An 18,043-nucleotide genomic window follows, 5' to 3' on the forward strand; every position below is an offset into this window, starting at 1 on the left:
AAAAAAAAAAAAAATCAATATAATTGATCAAAACATTACAAAAGTCTGAAAATAAATAAATACAATGTGCAACATTTGTGGACCTCCCATCATTGTACCAGAGTGAACTGAAGGTATTTTCTCATATCTCTTCTTTCAAGCCTGCTTATTCTTTTATATATATTTAGCATTTATTTCATGCTAACTTATGGCAGGCAGTATCAGCTTTGGGAGAACTAAAACCAAAAGAAAGCAGTTCTTGTCCCCAAAGGAATTTATATTTTATATGCATATACACAATATAAGTTAAATCAAATAAAAGAAATTCTTAAACTAGTGTTCTGGCTTTGACTATATAAAAATGAAAAACTCAAATGATAATCACACATATGTTGCAATAAAATGTGCAAATTGGGGTTTTTTTAATAGATATGAAGCACAAACTGTCATCTAAACATACTGTAAGCAAGCATTTTACATATTTTACACAAGTTCTGAGTTATCTAAAATTTTAATTGAAACAAAATTACCATCATGTATATTAATATTTTCTTCGGTGTTTTCTCAACTAAAAACTGGCAATGCCTTATCATGGAGGTAGCACCCTAGGTTCCTGAGGTTATGTCAGCAAAGAAGCAGCTGTGGTAGGTTCTACCAAATTAGAAAAGTTAGTGACCCTCACCCAGAGAAATGAGGAGAGAAACATGGTGGCTCAGATTTTTCAGCTTCCCCCAGTAGAGTCTGCCGTCCATCCATCTTATTCTGTATGACTTCGCAGCATTCATTTTTTATCCATCATTGACTTGTAAGTGCCTTTAAGGAAGAGGCTGTTTTACCTTTATTTTTGTCCCCAGCACTGTGTCTGGCATGTAGTGGCACTTAATAAATTCCTGTTGACTTGTGTCTGACTTGCACAACTCTGGCACCTGCCAGAGGGCAGATCAAGCACTTTAGGAAGTGGTTCAGATCAGACTAGGGGATCTCCTCCAGCAAAGACTTCATCTCCTACCTTGCACTAGGGCCAAAGGACAGTCATACCTTCCTCCTCAAAGCAGGAGTTCTTTGGAGTTATGAATTGTGGTTCTCACTCAGACTGAAGGTTCTCTTCGGGATAGGGTCGAGACAGTTCTCCCAAATCTTGGAGTCCTCAAACATAGAGGCTATGTAGTTCCCATACCTATATCAGGGCTTTTCTGAAGTGTGGGACCATCTCCTCCCTCAAATTAGGGGATGCCCAGAGCCGGAAGCCATGTTATCCCTGCACCATTCACTAGACCAAAAATCTCTTCAAAGCAAAACCTTCCAAAGATCAGGGGTCATCTTCCCTTCAGAGTGGGGACTATGTAGAGACCATAACCCTCCATCACGAGGCTTTTCTGAAGACTGATACTGGGTCATTGTTGTCTCGAAGAGGTTCGTGACATTAAGGAAGTGATGCCATGACATGAAAGTAAATTGAATTGAAGGGAGGGCTATGCAAGGTCAACTGCTTCTCTTTGCCCTCCAGAGCCATCTGGGTCCAGTGGCAAGATGCAGATCAAGATGATTGGAGATAGCCCTGGAAGCAAAGGGAGACTTTGGCTTTTCTAAACTAAGATCTTCAACAGGTCTCAGTCACAAAATTAAGAACGATACCTAACACATTTGAAGACTGAGTCAGGATCTCTTCCCAGAGCAGAAATTGCTAGAGGGCAGGGACCTTGTTCTCTCTTTGTCTTCCCAAGAAATAAATCTTCCCTAACTGAGCCTTCTCTTATCTCTTTTTTCCATCCACAGTGCCCAAGGCAAACAATCAACCTTGATTATGATTGAGTCCCCTGGGCAGTAGTTTCAGGTGTGGTGGGAGTTGCCTCTACTACTTCCCATGCAACTGAGTAGTCAGGAAGTGTTTTCTGAGGTTCATCTTGTGTCCTCCCAACTACAGCATCTTCTATTCCTCTGGTTATCTCCTAAGAAGAAGTATAGAAACAACCCCTGTAAACAGTAACAACAAGATTAGGTGATGATCAACTGTGATGAACTTTGCTCTTTTCAATAATGAGGTGATTTGAGGCAATTACAACAGACTCATGATGAAAAGAACAATTTACATCCAGAGAGAGAACTTTGGAGACTGAATGTGGATCACAGCATAGTATTATCACCTTTTTTTGATGTTATTTGCTTGTTTTTTTTCTTTCTCATTTCCCTCTTTTGATCTGACTTTTCTTGTGCAGAACAATAAGTGTGGAAATATGTTTTGAAGAAGTATGCATGTTTAACCCATATTGGATCACTTGCTATCTAGAGGAAGGAGTAGAAAAGAAGAAAAGAGAAAAATTTGGAACACAAGGTTTTGCAAGGGTAAATGTTGAAAACTACCTTTGCATATATTTTGAAAAATAAAAAGCTATTATTTGTTTTAAATGATCTTGGATCAGATCATGAATCTGCCATTTTTCTTTTATCCACCACTACACAGATGAATAAAATGATGGCTTTTTGTAACTGATTAGCTTTCTGGGGGTATAAGCTCCTCCTTTGGAGGCATCTCCTGGAAAAATCCAATAGCAAAGAAGATGATGAAAACATGTACTTTATTCCATTTCTTCTTGGTGTTATAGAATGTCAGAACTAAAAGACATGAAGATCATATAGTCAAGGAATTCCTAACTTGTACTCCACAAATCCTCAGGGAGTTCATGATTTTGGCTGGAAGGAAAAATTATACTTTTATTTTTATTAACCTTTAGTTCCCTATTTTACCTTATGCATTTAAAAACATTATTCTGGGGAGTCATAGACTTTGTCAAATTGTCAAGGAGACCATTTCACACACACACACAAAAGATTAAAGAATTGCTCTCTAGACCAACCATTTCATTTCTTTTTATTATCCACCTGTTTATTTTTAGATAACATTTTATTTTCCCCCAATTACATAGAAAAGCAATTGTTAACATTTGGGTTTTAAGTTTTGAGTTCCAAATTCTATTCCTCCCTCCATTTCCTCATCACTTTGGGTTTTTCTAAAATCATCTTGTTTGTCATTTTTATAGTCCAATAATATTCCATCACAATCATATACCCACAACTTGTTCAGCCACTCCTCAATTGATTTTTAATTCTTTGCCAACAAAGAGAGCTGTCATAAATATTTTAAACAAATAAATTATTTTCCCTTTTAAAAAAAAATCTCTTTGGGATACAGACCTAGTACTGGCAAAATTAGATCAAAAGGTATGCACATACCCTTTGATCCAGCAGTGTTTCTACTGGGTTTATATAGCAAAAAGATCATAAAGGAGTGAAAGGGAGTCACATGTTCAAAAATGTTTGTGGTAGCCCTCTTTATAGTGGCTAGAAACTGAAACTGAGCAGATGCCCATCAGTTGGAGAATGGCTGAATAAGTTGTGGTATATGAATGTTATGGAATATTATTGTTTTGTAAGAAATGACCAGTAGGATGATTTCAGAAAGGCCTGGAGAGACTTACACGAACTGATGCTAAATGAAATGAGCAGAACCAGGAGATCATTGTACACAACAACAACAAGATTATACAACCATCAATTTTGATGGACGTAACTCTTTCCAACAATGAGATGATTGAGGCCAGTTCCAATGATCTTGTGATGAAGAGAGTCATTTGCATCCAGAGAGAGGACTGTGGGAACTCAGTGTGGATCTCATTGTGGATTCTCATTTTTTTCCTTTTTGATCTGATTTTTCTTGTGTAGCAGAATAATTGTATAAATATGTCTACATATATTGGATTTAACATATATTTTAACATGTTTAACATATATTGGATTACTTGCCATTTAGGGGTGGGGGTGGGGGAAGGGGGAGATACTGGGAACACAAGATTTTACAAGGGTCAATGTTGAAAAATTATCCATGTATATGTTTTGAAAATAAAGAGCTTTAATAATAATAAAAAAGGATATGCAAAGTTTTGTAGTCCTCTAGGTGTAGTTCCAAATTGTTCTCCAGAATGATTGGATCAGTGCATTAATTCTTTGTGAGACCTTTATTTGAGAAACTATACTATTGGACCAGCAATACCACTACTAGGTATATTTTCAAAGATGATTAGAGAAAAAGTAAAAAAAAAAAAAAAAAAAAAAAAAAAGAAAACCTTTATGTTCTAATGCGTTTACAACAGTTTTCTTTGTGGTAGAAAGAACTAGAAATTACAGGGATATCCATCAATTGGGGAATGACTGAACAAATTTAGGTATATGATTGTGATGAAATACTACTGTGCTAAAGGAAATAATGATTTCATTGATCTTAGAAAAACATAGTAAGACTTGCATAAAATAATGAAAAGCAAAATGAACAGAGCCAAAAAAATGTTATATGTAGTAACAGCAATAATATTTTAAGAATGACTGAGTGAATGTCATTTAACTATTATAAATATCCAAATTGACTGTAAAAGACAAATGGAGAAAGATAGTATCTACATCCAGAGAAAGAAATGACAAATAGAAATATGTATAGAAAAATTATATACACCCACCCCCACATGCATACACATACACACATATACATATACATAAATATCTATTTGTATGCAATAGTAGCCATCTCTAGACTGGGTGGAGGAAGGAAGAAAAAACAATAAAAGAAATTTACATGACAATTTTATTACATATTTAAAAGTAATAAGTTGTACATAATAGAGTTGCAGTTTCATGTGCAATCATCTTTTTAATTATACTATGTTATAGAAACATGTGTTTAATTCCATAAATTAAAAATAAAATAAACAAATATATGCATTAGTATCCCAGTTTTCCCATATCCCTTTCAACATTTATCATTTTCATATCAGCCAATTTGATGGGCGTGAGGTGACACCTCAGAATTGTTTTAATTTGCATTTCTCTAATCAACAGTGATTTAGAACATTTTTATATAACTATAGATAGCTTTGATTTCTTCATCTGGCATTGACTTATATTTTTACAAATTTGATTTAGTTCTCTATATTTGAGAAATGAGATCTTTATCAGAGATATTTGCTATCAAAATCCCCCTCCCCATTTTTTTCTGCTGTCCATCTAATTTTGCTTATATTGGTTTTGTTTGTCTAAGACTTTAAAAAACTTTATATAATCAAAATATACATTTTACATTTTGCAATGATTTATCTTATTTGGTTCTAAATTCTTCCCTTATCCATAGATTTGACAAGTAAATGATTCCATGCTCTCCTAATTTGTTTATGATATCATCCTTTATGTCTAAATCATTTTTCCATTTTGACCTTATCTTACATGTAGTGTGAGATCCATCTCACCAACGAAAGAGATCCATTTTACAGAAGAGAAATTGAGGGAATAGGAAAAATGCCATTCCTCTGACAACATAGCCAGGACTGAATTCCAGGTTTCTTGCTGCCCAATTCTATGTTTATTCCTTCCTTCCTTTAGGAAGCCTTTCCTAACAACTCTAGCTCAGAATGATTCTTCCTTGAGCTTCTTTCTCATGCAAAGACAAATCCACATATACACTGACATTTTGCTGAATGAACGCTTTTATAGTTGTGGAGCTATATATAATATATTCTTTCCTCCTTCCCTTTGGATAAGGACTCTTTCTCTTTCTACACTTATGTTGCACTAGCACCAAGACCAGGGCTGTATCACAGCCTGGCAATTTATGCTCCTTTTCTCCATCCTCCACACAGAAGTAGCTGCCATCCCTGAGAGCAAAGAACATCCAAGGACAGAGAGGTTAATGAGGGCTCCAGATGAAGGGGTAGAAAAGATGCCTGGAAGTTACAGAATTGAGGCATCATGGAAAAAATCTCATCACACACAGAAGAACCAGCGTGAGCAGCAGAGTAGCAGAAGTAGGTCCTGAAGGAACAACTGAAGCAAAATTGGCGATGGTGGTTTGAATCCAATCTGTGTAGTTCTGGACCCGGGTGTATACTCCTGGTCTGTGGGGTCGGGCACAACCTTCTCCCCAGCTCACCACCCCAACCTGGAACCAGGTATTATTGTCCTTACACACAAGAGGGCCTCCGGAGTCACCCTAAGAGGTGAGAGGGAGAGGGAGAACGAGATAGAGATAGACAGAGGGAGGGCAAGGGCAAGAGGGAGAGAGAAAGAGAGGGAGAGAGAAGGGGGAGGGGAGAAAGAGAGAAACAGACAGATAGCAGAGACAGAGAGAAAGAGACAGAGAGAGAGAGGGAGGGAGGGCAAAGAGGAGGTATAGTGAGGGGAGAGAGAGGAGGAGGAGGCAAAGTTAGTCACAATAGATATACATTTAAATTTTAGGCCATCTACATCAGGGCTTCTTAAACTTTCTCTACTCATGACCCCTTTTTGTGAGAGAATTTTTTACATGACACCAGATATATAGACATATAAAATAGGTAAACAAACCAACAATTTCTGATAATAAATCATTATTTCATAACCCCCACATTCAGTTGCAAGATCCCTATATGGGGTTGTGACCTACAGTTTAAGAATCTGGAATCTAGATCCTGGAGATATGAAGAGAAATGGGATTGGAGAAAGAAGGACTCCAGAGTCTATTTCAGTCCCAGAGTATATGGTTAATATGAACCCTGTGAAACTATGATTTTTCAGTTGTACTTTGAGGAAGTATTGAATTGTAAATATCATAAAACTGCCCCTATTTGATAAGAGACTTCTTCCTAGTAGGACAGCTGGAGCAATTTTGCAAGCATTCTAAAAAGACTGAGGCAATTCTATAGAACGACTGCCTACTATAACTGCTAAGAAGGAATGAAGCTCAGAATGGTAGAATCAGAATTGGATTTGGATTTAAAAGTCCTGAGTTCAAGTATCAACTCTGCCACTTACCACCTGAATGACTTTGAACAAGTTTTATATCATGGGATCACAGACAGAGAGAAATTAGTTACCTGAGGTCACTCAGCTAGTAAGTATTGGCCCAGGGAGGTGGCCCAGTAAGAAATGTCCCAGAGATGCCTCTAGAAAACCTCCAAAGTCAGATCTCCCATCCCAACACATCTAATCACTCACTGATTTTAGAGAAGAGGAAACTAAGATAGTGATTTTACTCATAGTCACTTGGTAAATCAATAGCAGAGGTAGGCATCATATCCAGGTCTCCTAATTTACCCCCTGACATTTACCCCTATTAATGTCTACCCTTCCCTTGTTATTGATAAACCCTGGCTAGATACCATGACTGGCTTGACATTAGAAATGAGTGTATAGATTGGGAGGAAGCGAGGGTGAGGAAAATAGATGAGTTTCAACAAAAGAGATGAGGATCTTGATGGTAGCACATTTTTGAAAGATAGGGAAGAAACAAAAGGAGCAGCTTCAGCTATCAAATCTTGGTGAAATCTCAGGGGAAGACAAAATCCAAGTTGGATCCCTTTTTCCCAGAGCTCCTTGCTTTTCATGATTCTTTAGAGAACCTCCCTTTCTAATTCAGGAGCTGAGATGGAATTTTCTAGGGTCTGGGATCAATTTGAAAAACAAAACAAAACAAACAACAACAACAACAACAAACCAGAGGGATTCAGAAAGTCTTTGGGGAATCCAGAGATTATAACTGCCTCCTTAATAAGTGAGTCATTCTATTCAGTTTGGAATTCAGCCCTGGATCTAAACTGGATTGGCCAGTGAATTAATGCAAACATGATCAAAGAACTACATCCAGCTGGGCCTACTAGATCATGTTTTCCACCCATCCAACTCAGACAATCTGGGATATCTTTCCATCCACACTGCCAGGGTGTGTGCATATCACCAGCTGTATACCCTACCCCTCATTCTACCTCTTAGGCAGCAAATAGTAGTCAAATCAATACTACAATTAGAAAGGGCATGAAAATGCCCTTCCCAATGATTCCACTTACCATTCTTGTGACTCCATGAATTTCTTTCAAGTCCAAGCTAAAAATCTTTTGAAGAAAGACTTTTCCTCTCTATCTTATTTCAAGTTCCTTCCCTCAGTGGCTTTTTATCAGGTTTGTCTTATATATACATGCTTGTTTTTACATAGTTTTTTCCATGTTTGTCCCCATTAAGCACTCTTTTGAGATCTCTTGGAAAGCAGGTACTGTCTTTTTACCTTTCTTTATCTCTCCAGTGCTTACACTCATATTAAATGTTTAATTAATCTGTTTTGATTGACTAATTGACAAATGAAAACTTTCTTCCCTGACTACCACTTCCTTACACACCAGCCTTCCTAGAATAAGATCCTTGGGGACAAGATCATCACACTTTTGCCTTCTTATCTTCAACACTCAGAACTATACCTGGCACACATCAGATAGTTAATAAATGTTTTCCCCATATGTGCATGGTGCATCCATTAAGTTAGTGAGAAACTGCTATTAGTCTATGAACCTGAACAGCTTGTGAGAGGAAGGAGAGGAAATGCTCTTACCTGGCAGGCATCTTTCTGGCCTTGCTCGTACCCAGCACAGATCATGTCATCCAAAACCAGAGGTCGTCCTGAATCTGTGGGGTTATTGATGTGGTATTGGGCATCACAAGTTTTGGCATCAATCAGGGGAACCTGGACTCCTTGTAAGGTCAAGGAAACAACTGGGGAAGAGAAGGTTTTTGCCCAAATGGCAGAAAGCACTGGTTGGTGATTGTTTAAGTGGGTTATCCTGACATCTAAAGACCTGACTTGGAATCTCAGCGCTGCTACCTCCTACCTGTGGTCCCTTAAGCAAATCACTTAATCTCTCAGCCTCAGTTTCCTCATTTGAAAAATGAGGGAATTGGACATGATGAACTTTAAAGGTCCCTTCCCATCTATATCTATGACCCTATAAACTGACTCCAAGGAGAGGGAAATAGTGAATTATAACTGTTTTTTGACTGTTGTTTGAAATCTTAACTAACCTAAAGATGAACAAGCTCTCATCCTATCTGAAACAGGCCACCATGTCCATTCCTGGCCATAATTTCCAAATCTTGTCACTTCCACCTTCACTTCTTTGAGGTGACTTGTTAGAATGTAAGCTTCTTGAGGACAGGAATTGTATTGCTTGTATATATTTTCATTCCCAGCACTTAGCACAGAATCTGGTTCCTAAAAGCACTTAGTAAATAATTTTTTATTTATTCACATACATTACCTATCCATTCTATTGTCACTAGCAGATTTCCTCACTGGCCAGTCTCCATAACTCCTACACCATTCTACTTTAAATTTACCACAGAATCACATGGAATCTTAGAACTGAAAGGAACCCACTAGTCCTACCGCCTTCATTTTTCAGATGAGGAAGTTAAGGCCCAGAGATTGGGAAAGACTTGCTCAGAGCCATACAGATAATTAATTGTAGGGCTGAGATTCTAACTGAAGACTTCTGCCTCTAAGTCCAATCAATGGTCTTTTCACTCATTCTTACTTCTACTTTCACTCATTTTTTTCTTCTTACTTCTCACTTTCAGAATGCCCTCCCCACCTTGTTTTTTGTTTTTGTTTTTTGCATGTTTCATTTCTCAGCATTGTTCAAGTCACCTTCTCTCACAAGACCTTCTGATTCCCCCAGGTCAAGCTTTGTTGTTGTCATTGTTGTTCAGTCATGTCTGATTCTTTGTGACTCCATTTGGGATTTTCTTGGCAAAGATACTGGAGTGGTTTGCTAATTCTTTCTCTAGCTCCTTTTACAGATAAAGAAACTGAGGCAAACAGGGACTAGTGACTTACCCAGATTCACACAGCTAATAAGTGTCCGAGGTTGGTTTTTAACTCAGGAAGAGGAGTCTTTCTGATTCCAGACCTATTACTCTATCTACTGCACCATCTAGCTGTCCCAAATGATATATACACATTTTTTTTTTTTTTTACAATTTGTCTCATCATTTGAATGTAAGCTCATTGAGAACAGAGACAATTTTTTGCCTTTCTTTGGATCCCAAATATTTAGTACAATGCTTGGCAAAAAGCAAGTGCTTACTAAACTCCTGTTGACTGTTAAGTCACTCACTGTTCTAGATAATAACATCAAGATCACAAATGCTTGGTTCTGTCACAATTCATTATGATCTTGAATAAATCATTTTCCTTCTCTGGCTCCCAGTTCTTTTATCTGTAAAATTAGGGGTTTGGGTTAGAGGATCTCTAGGGTTCTTGACAACTGTAGGATACTGTATCTTATAACTTATCCAAAATAAGGGAAATCTAGAGTTCTATGAAGACTAAATGGCAGAGTTGAATGAGGCAGCTAGGTGGCACTGGCCTGGAATCAGGAAGACTCATTTTCCTGAGTTCAAATCTTGTCTCAAACACTTACTAGCTGTGTGACCCTAAACAAATCACTTAATTCTGTTTGCCTCAGTTTCCTCATCTGTAAAATGATCTGGAGGAGAAAATGGCAAAATACTCCAGCATCTTTTCCAAGAAAACCCCCAAGAGGGTCACAAAGAGTTGGACACAACTGAACAACAATACAACAGATGGGATTCAGAACCAAGTCTCCTGACTAGGACTAAGACTCTATATAATCTCTGTCCTCAAGGAATATAGTATCTGGGGATACTGCATCATGTCCTTAAAGCAGTGTTCAATCAGGACTGCATTCATGGAACAGACAGCCAAGGCTGCACAAATTCAAAAAAAGGAGACATTCTTATATTTGGGGGTAGTCAGGAAATACTCAAAGGAAGCTAGGACTGGTAACTGGGTGAGCACACTTACCCTATACCTCCCCTTACCTCTTTCCTTAGTTTTTCCCCATCCAGTCACCCAGCACAGAGTGCCACTAACAAAGTGGGTCTGGGGTGCTGGGAGGCACACAGGCATGATCTGAGAGGGAGAGCCCAGTTGTATCAGTGCAATGTCCCCCGTGGGAATATTGGTTCCACTTTGGTAGGAAGGGTGAATGATGATTCTTCTCACAGATGCAAAGGAAGAATTGGGTGGGGACGTATACAGCTTCAGCTCTCCCAACATCACTCGATAATATGAGGGCCGCTGGGAACTAGAAGGAAAGTAAAGCTCAGACCAGCTGAGAAGCTGATCTGCTTGATAAAGAGAGCAGTATTCTTCTCAAACTACCTGAGATTTAATTATTTGGTGTGAGACTTGTATTTATTCTCTTTGTACTTATATATGGATTTGTTGTCTACTCTGTTAGAATATAAGCTCCTCAAGAACTGGAATTGTTTCATTCTTTGAATTCATTCTTTGAATGTATTCCTAGCATGTAGAACAGTGTCTGGCATATAGTAGGGGGCAATTAGGTGGAATAGTGTGTAAGAGAGTTAGATTTGGAGTTAGGAAGACCAGGGTTCAAATCCTACCTCAGACACTTACTAGGTGATTCACCTTGGACAAATTAATTAACCTTTCTCTATCTGTTTCTTCATCTATAGAATGAGGATGTTGTTATGAGGATAAATTCAAATAAGATGCATTGCAAAACCTAAAGTGCTATTTAAATGCTATTCTTAATAAGTGCTGTTGATTGATTGATTCAGCAGAGTGAACAAGTTTCAAGTCAATAAGAATTTATTGAGTACCTACTATATGCTAGGCACTGTGATAAGTTCTTCCCTCATCTATCTCTCCTAGACCTGGTTTTATGTTTATAAATGGAAGGAGTTATTATTTACTGTGGTATTATTGGATATAGGGAAAAGGTTATCTGCTTATGAATAGTCTGGTTCTCTTCCTAAATGGCTGTGTGACCTTGCATAAAATACTTCTTTTCTCTATATCCCCATTTCTCCATCTGTAAAATGAAAGACTCAAACTGGGGTCACTCATTCATTCAAGAAACATTTATTAATATTAGACGTCATCTTTGTGTGTAAGACACTCTGCTAGGTGCTGGGGCCCAGAGAAGAGAAAGGAGTTGAAGTTTTAGAGCCAGGGGATGATAGAAAAGGGACTGCAACCAGCTACTTGATTCCCAGAACAAGACCCCTCACACCGGGTTCCACTGCTTCTCCATCTTTCATAATTTGTTACTTGGAAGCTCCCCCACTGTGTAAAGATAAAGGAAGGCTCACAGTATCAGAGATTTAGTCCTGGAAGAGACCTTAAAAGTCATCTAAACTAAAATCCCATATTTTATAGATAAGAAAACTGAGACCCAGGGAAGAGCATCCATGCCTAGATAATGGAATCTGGAAGAGGAATGGTGGGAATGAAATTTCCTAGAGACTATATAGATTTTAGGGAATGATTGAATTATTGGAGAGATTGTTCCCTCCTCTTCTCCTTCCACTCCCTTTTCTGTCCCTTTCCCAAGCTACATAACCCTACATGGGAATTATGGAGTAGAAATTTAAGATCCCCCCCCCCCCCCCCCCACCCCCCCCCGCCACATCTTACTTTTAGGTTTAGGTGCACCCAGCTCAATTTGCCAAGGACCTTACTTACCTTCTAAAGCAATGAGCTGCAGTCAGTACCCAACTCGGATGGATGAGAGAGCCTCCACAGATATGTAGCCCTGCTGAGATTCTTAGGCTGACTTGCCATGGCCACTGTCCTTTCTGGGTATTCTGCCCTCCTACAATTTTCCCAGCTATCTTAGGGTTTCCACATACTGTTGAGAGAGTTATACCTTATGAGAATATCCAGGGAGCATGAGACATATAGGCTTTAGGACTTCCCCTTAAATCCCACTTCCCTCTCAAAAAATCAGTGTCTTTCCAGTCTTCATTGTTCTCTCTGATACTGGACATCTTGGCCATTCTACCCAAATACCACTCTCTGACATCCCACAGGCCTCCCTGCTTTTCTAACCCATTTCTGTTTCCTACTTTTTCCCTACAAACCACCATTCCCTCCTGGGATCCAAGGATTCTTAAACCCCCAGCACTCAGGTAATAATTCTAGGTCACACAGTCCTTCACAATTTACAAAGTGCCTTCCTCCCAAATAACACTGGTGGATAGGTAAAACATTATTAACTACATGTCATAGATGAGGAAATGGAAGCACTGATAGATGATAAAGTTTGGCTCAGAGAACACAATTATCTGAGAATTATCCATCACCTAAAAGAACCCAAGTATCTGAACTGGGACTTGAAGCCAGGGCCTTTGATTCTGTGACACTATGTGGCTGATCCCCTCTATATTGGACTCTCCATATTGCTGTTCTAAGGACTAGGCCAACAAACTAACTGTTCTCACCATATTTTCCAGGATTAGCTCCTTACCTTTTGGCAGGCTGTTCCCATGGACACCTGAGGGAAATTAAAAAGAAATAAAGAGGCTAAGGTCTAATTATCATTCCCTCCAGATTTAGGAGGTGCTGAGGGGGGTAGTGCATCCCAGCTGCCAGGGCAAAGAGACCAGGGAAACAAAAGAGGGTTTCCCAGCTTTCCAACCTAGATTTTTTTCATTGTTCCCCTGGATGGACCATCCAGTCCCATTCTCCTCCTCAGCCACTCTGGTACTCACCAGACTGTGTGACAACATGATCCCCTCTCAAGGAAGGGATGAGAGGTCACAGAAGATCAGGTACATACAAAACAAAGTTTTGATGATTGAGGGGACTTCTAGATTGACTAGATGGTCCACTCAAACCCAGAAGAAGCTCACCATGGAACAGTAACAGCAGTGGTGGGGAGAGCAGGAAAGAACAGACAGATGGTCCCATGAGCACCCAAACAACAAAAGCAGACAGGAGCTCACCCTCCCAGGTCAGAGTCCTTGGGGTGGTTCCTACCACCAGGGAGGAGCAAGATAGATCATAAAACAGAGTACTGATTTCCTGTTCAATGAGTACCAGCTGCTCAAGCTCCTGTTGCCTCCTTTCCCTTTTTGGACAAAGTATATCTGAATGTAGTGGAAAGAATGGAAAGGTAGTGACACACCTTTTCCAAATGCTATTCCTTCAGCCAACCTTTCCTGCAATGTTAAGAGTATTAACAGTATTAGAATATTGAGTGTCTAAGAAAAGACACCTCAGTAAAGTAAAAAGAGCACTGAATTTAGAGTCAGAAGGTTTGGATTCAAGTCTCACCTTATTACCCCTGGGATGCTGGATAACTGTTTTGAAAATAGCCTTTTAAAAATTCTTTATCCATATGTTAATTAATCAATCAATTATATATCACCTTCATTTCCAAATTCAGCTCTTCTCCCTCATCCCTTCAGAAAGCCACCTCTTGTAACAAAGAACACAAAATAGAGAGAAGTAATGAAGTAACTAACTTAATTATGACAATATTTTATTCCCATAGACTCTAAACTCTGCACAGCTGGGGGTAGGGCATGAATAGCAAATCCTAAATCCCATTTTTGCAGCTCGGTGAGATAGAAAATTGTATAGGATTATCTCCATTTTACAGATGAGTCAAGGAAGTCTATGAAAGGTTGTTACTTGCCAGTGACCACACAGTGTCTGAGTGAGTCAGCATTTGACCCTGGGACTCCTGCTTCCAGATTCTAGCAACAATATCAATCAATTTGCCTTAATTTCCTTATATATGTAGTAAGAAGAAGTAACATTTTCTAACTCTAAGAAATTCTATGAAAATGTCATTCCCACTGCTCTAAGGCCAAGGGAGCTCTCCTTCCCCTGTGGATTTGCCTTTTAAAAGACTTCTTCCCACCCCCTCACCCACCATGGAAAGCAGAAGGCTTAAGCCAAAGGAATAATTCCCTTAAAGTTGCCATAGGAACAAAGCAGATGAATGCAAGAGTGTGGCAAAATTAAGAGCATCTTGAAATAGTTGTCAGGAGTGCTAGAGATGAGAATAAACTGAGATTGGCAAGAAAATTGAAAGACTGCAAAAAGGTCTGGGGTTTGAAAATCTATAGTAGGAGAGTAAAAAGGAAGAAAGAGAGGAAATCCTCCCCATGGTGGGGTGCTGATATTGACAACAAAGAGAAAGAAGGCAGAGCTTCATTGTTTACTTTGCTTCCATTTTCTCTGCCAGTGAGACTGATGTTTGCAGTAGAAATGATGGAACAAAAATTATTATTGGTTAGATGAAATACATAAGGAGACAAGGCTTTGGTAAATAGCACTCAGCTGTGATAGATTGAGGGTGGGGTGGAGAGAGGAAGAGCCAGAGTGAGAGAAGTAGACAGATAAATAGGTAGGTAGGTAGGTAGACAAAGAAACCAGTAAATAGATATAAACAGATAAGTAGAGCATTAATTAAGCATGTAATGTGTACCAAACAATGTACTAAATACTGAAGAAACAATTAAAAAAAACTTTTCCTTTTCTGAAGGAGTTTACATCCTAATAGGGAGGACAAAACCTAAAAAGGCTATGGAAAAAGGGTTGGTGGTAGCGGTCTGAGAAGTGGGAGAATACCATAGAACACAATGAATTGGACTGGGAGTAAAATGAGGATGACTGGGGCTCCTCATGAAATGGTGATCCTAACCAGGAATTCATCAATCAATAAAATAGGCCTCACTTGGCTTAGATGAACTAAATCCACTGTTACAAAAACAAACAGCAATGATTGCTGAGCCACTGTCAGTAATATTTGAAAGATCATGAAAAAATACTCCAAGATTGGAGAAGGGTAAATGGTTTTCTTCTCTCTTTTTTCTCTTCCCTTCTTTTTTTCTTTATTCTTTTCTCTCTCCATGTCTGTCTCTCTTTCTCTGTCTCTCATCTGTCTCTGTTTCTTTGTCTCCATTTCCATGTCTGTCTCTGTTTTCATCTGTTTCTCTGCCTCTGTCTTTCTCTGTGTCTGTCTGTCTCACTCCAGAGCAAGACTTATTTTTGGATGTAACCAATGAAGAAATTTGTTTTGTTTGACCATGTTTACTACAAGGGTTCCCCACACACACAATGGGAAGGAGACAAAATAAAATTTTGTTAATTAAAAATGGAATAAAACAAAAGAAAAACAGGTGTTATAAAGTGTCAAAGTGTTTTCATCAAGAATGGGTCATGACAGATTAACTTTATTTCCATTTTTATAAGTATTATTAAACTAATAAATGAGGAGTAATAATTATTACAAAAACAGTTTACCTGGAATTTATTTTAAAAATTTTATACACTGTATAATACAGTTCTTGTAGAGAAAACAAACATGATTAGATAAGAATACAAGTAGATGGATTCCAAGTTCTTGCATGGCCAGACTCTTGAGTAATATTAGTGGTTCATCAGCAGTGTGGCCCAAGGTGGTAGACCTATCACAGGTCTCTGTCTTTGGTCCTGAAATGTTGTTTTTTTTTTTCATTGACCTTGCTAAATACATGGATAGTACATTGATCACAGCTTAAGAGAACAGGAATCTGGGAGGGATAGCCAACATACTGTATAATAGAGTCAGAATCTAAAATGAGCTTTACAGACTAGAACATTGAAATGAAGCTGAGATGAAACTGAGTTGAGAAACATGAAAAGTCTTACATTTGGATATAGAAAATCAAGTTCACAAACAAAAAAATGGGGAAATCAACCTCACAAACACAAACACAAAATGGCAGAGAAACAGACAGTAGTTGTTCTGAAAAAATATCTGGGAATTTTAATGAACTGCAATTTAATGAACTCTATATGAATCAGCAATGTTAGGAAAAAGGATACGACAATTTTGGACTTGAGTAAGAGGGTCATAACTTCCAGGAACAGGAAGATAATATCACCAATGTTTTCAGCCCTGATCAGACCATATTTGGGATATTAGGCAGAGCAGTTTTTAACAGACATTATTAATGTCTAGGGAATGTCCATTAGAAGGGTCCTTGAGTCCATGAAATATGAAGACTGATTGAATGAATTAGATATGTTTACTCCACAAAGGAGAAATCTAAAGGTCTGTCTCTGTATGTCTTGCTAATGTTGTTGTTGTTTTGCTTGTTTGTTTGTTTTTTTTTTTTGGGGGGGGGGGAGGTGGCACTGCCATTTGGAGGAGGGATTTGACTTGTTTAGTATGATCCAAGAAAGTTATAAGTGGCAAAGAAGCACATTTAGTTTTGATATCAGGAAAAACTTTCTAACAATTGGTGTTTTCCAAAAATGAATTGGGTTGTCTTAAGAAATGATGAATTGGAGATTGTAGACATAGTATCCGAATGGAGAGAAAAGCCCAAGTTTGAGCCCCAGGACAAACTTTACAGAAAACAATAATAAAAAGGCCTTGAGGCTTGGGATATAATTCTCCATACCTTGGAACTAGAACTGGATCATACCAATAACTGCTAAAAATAAAAGAAAACAAAATAAATAAATAAAAATGAGCAGGCAGTGGAAAGAGAACCCAACCATAGACAGCTATTATGGGGATAGAGAAGATCAGGATTCCTATTCAGAGCAAGATAACAGAGCTTTTTTTTTTTTTTTTTTTAAAGCCACTTCTTTTTTCAAAAGGTCCAAGTGCAAAAAAGATTTCTTAGAAGAATTTAAAAAGGACTTTGAAAATAAATAAGAGAAATTGAGGGAAAATTAGGAGGGAAAATAAGAACAATTGTAGAAAATCAAGAAAATTATAAAAAGAAAGTCAATCAACTGGAAATAAAGAACTGAAAACTTGAGAAAGGAAGTAATTCCTTAAAAACTAGAATTGGTAGGAAGATTCTGGGATTCTAATCTCTTCAGCTTTCCAACACAAACAAGACAAAACTGCACCTCAGGGCAAACAGAGCAATGAAAAACAAGTAGGAGTTGAGGCAAAACAGTGATCCTCCTGGGACAATTGTAGAAAATCTCAAGAAAAATACCAAAAAAAAATTTGGCACCTGTGAAGTATAAAATTCCCAATCTAGTTCTACTAAAACAATACATCCTAGAGCTGGCTAGGTCGGGAGGTAATCTTGGTCCTAGCCAAAGGAATTTTCACTTCCTAAACAGTATGGGGAATCTAGCACCTGGATTGGGGAATATTGAGGGAATTTTTATGGATAAGGAATGCTAGGCCCAGCTATAATGCTGAGGTGCTGCCTTGGATGAGAAGGAACCAACTCTCATGTGATGAGTATAGAAACAGTAGAGCAGGAATGATGCTGGCTGCGAGCACTTATAGGAAAGGGGTATTCTTGATTTGTAGTTCCAGACTAGAGAGGAGAACTGAAGGAGGACCTGAGGCCAGAGGCACCATTTCCCACCACCACCACCACCACCACCCACCCCCCTCACCCCCCACACACACATACACAC

At 38.4% G+C, this 18,043-nt stretch overlaps 1 protein-coding gene across 1 annotated transcript; it reads right to left on the minus strand.

Moving 5' to 3' along the window:
• Window positions 1–5,574: 5,574 nt before the first annotated feature.
• LOC100919921 (serine protease 30-like) lies at window positions 5,575–13,564 on the minus strand. The gene is given in 6 exon segments (XM_031949729.1): window positions 5,575–6,010; window positions 8,378–8,538; window positions 10,666–10,948; window positions 12,334–12,503; window positions 13,122–13,148; window positions 13,507–13,564. Coding segments are annotated over 6 exon segments (942 nt in total). The 3' UTR covers window positions 5,575–5,767.
• Between the last annotated feature and the right edge of the window lie 4,479 nt (window positions 13,565–18,043).

This window comes from Sarcophilus harrisii, chromosome 1 (assembly GCF_902635505.1).
Source record: "Sarcophilus harrisii chromosome 1, mSarHar1.11, whole genome shotgun sequence".
Lineage (NCBI taxonomy): Eukaryota > Metazoa > Chordata > Mammalia > Dasyuromorphia > Dasyuridae > Sarcophilus > Sarcophilus harrisii.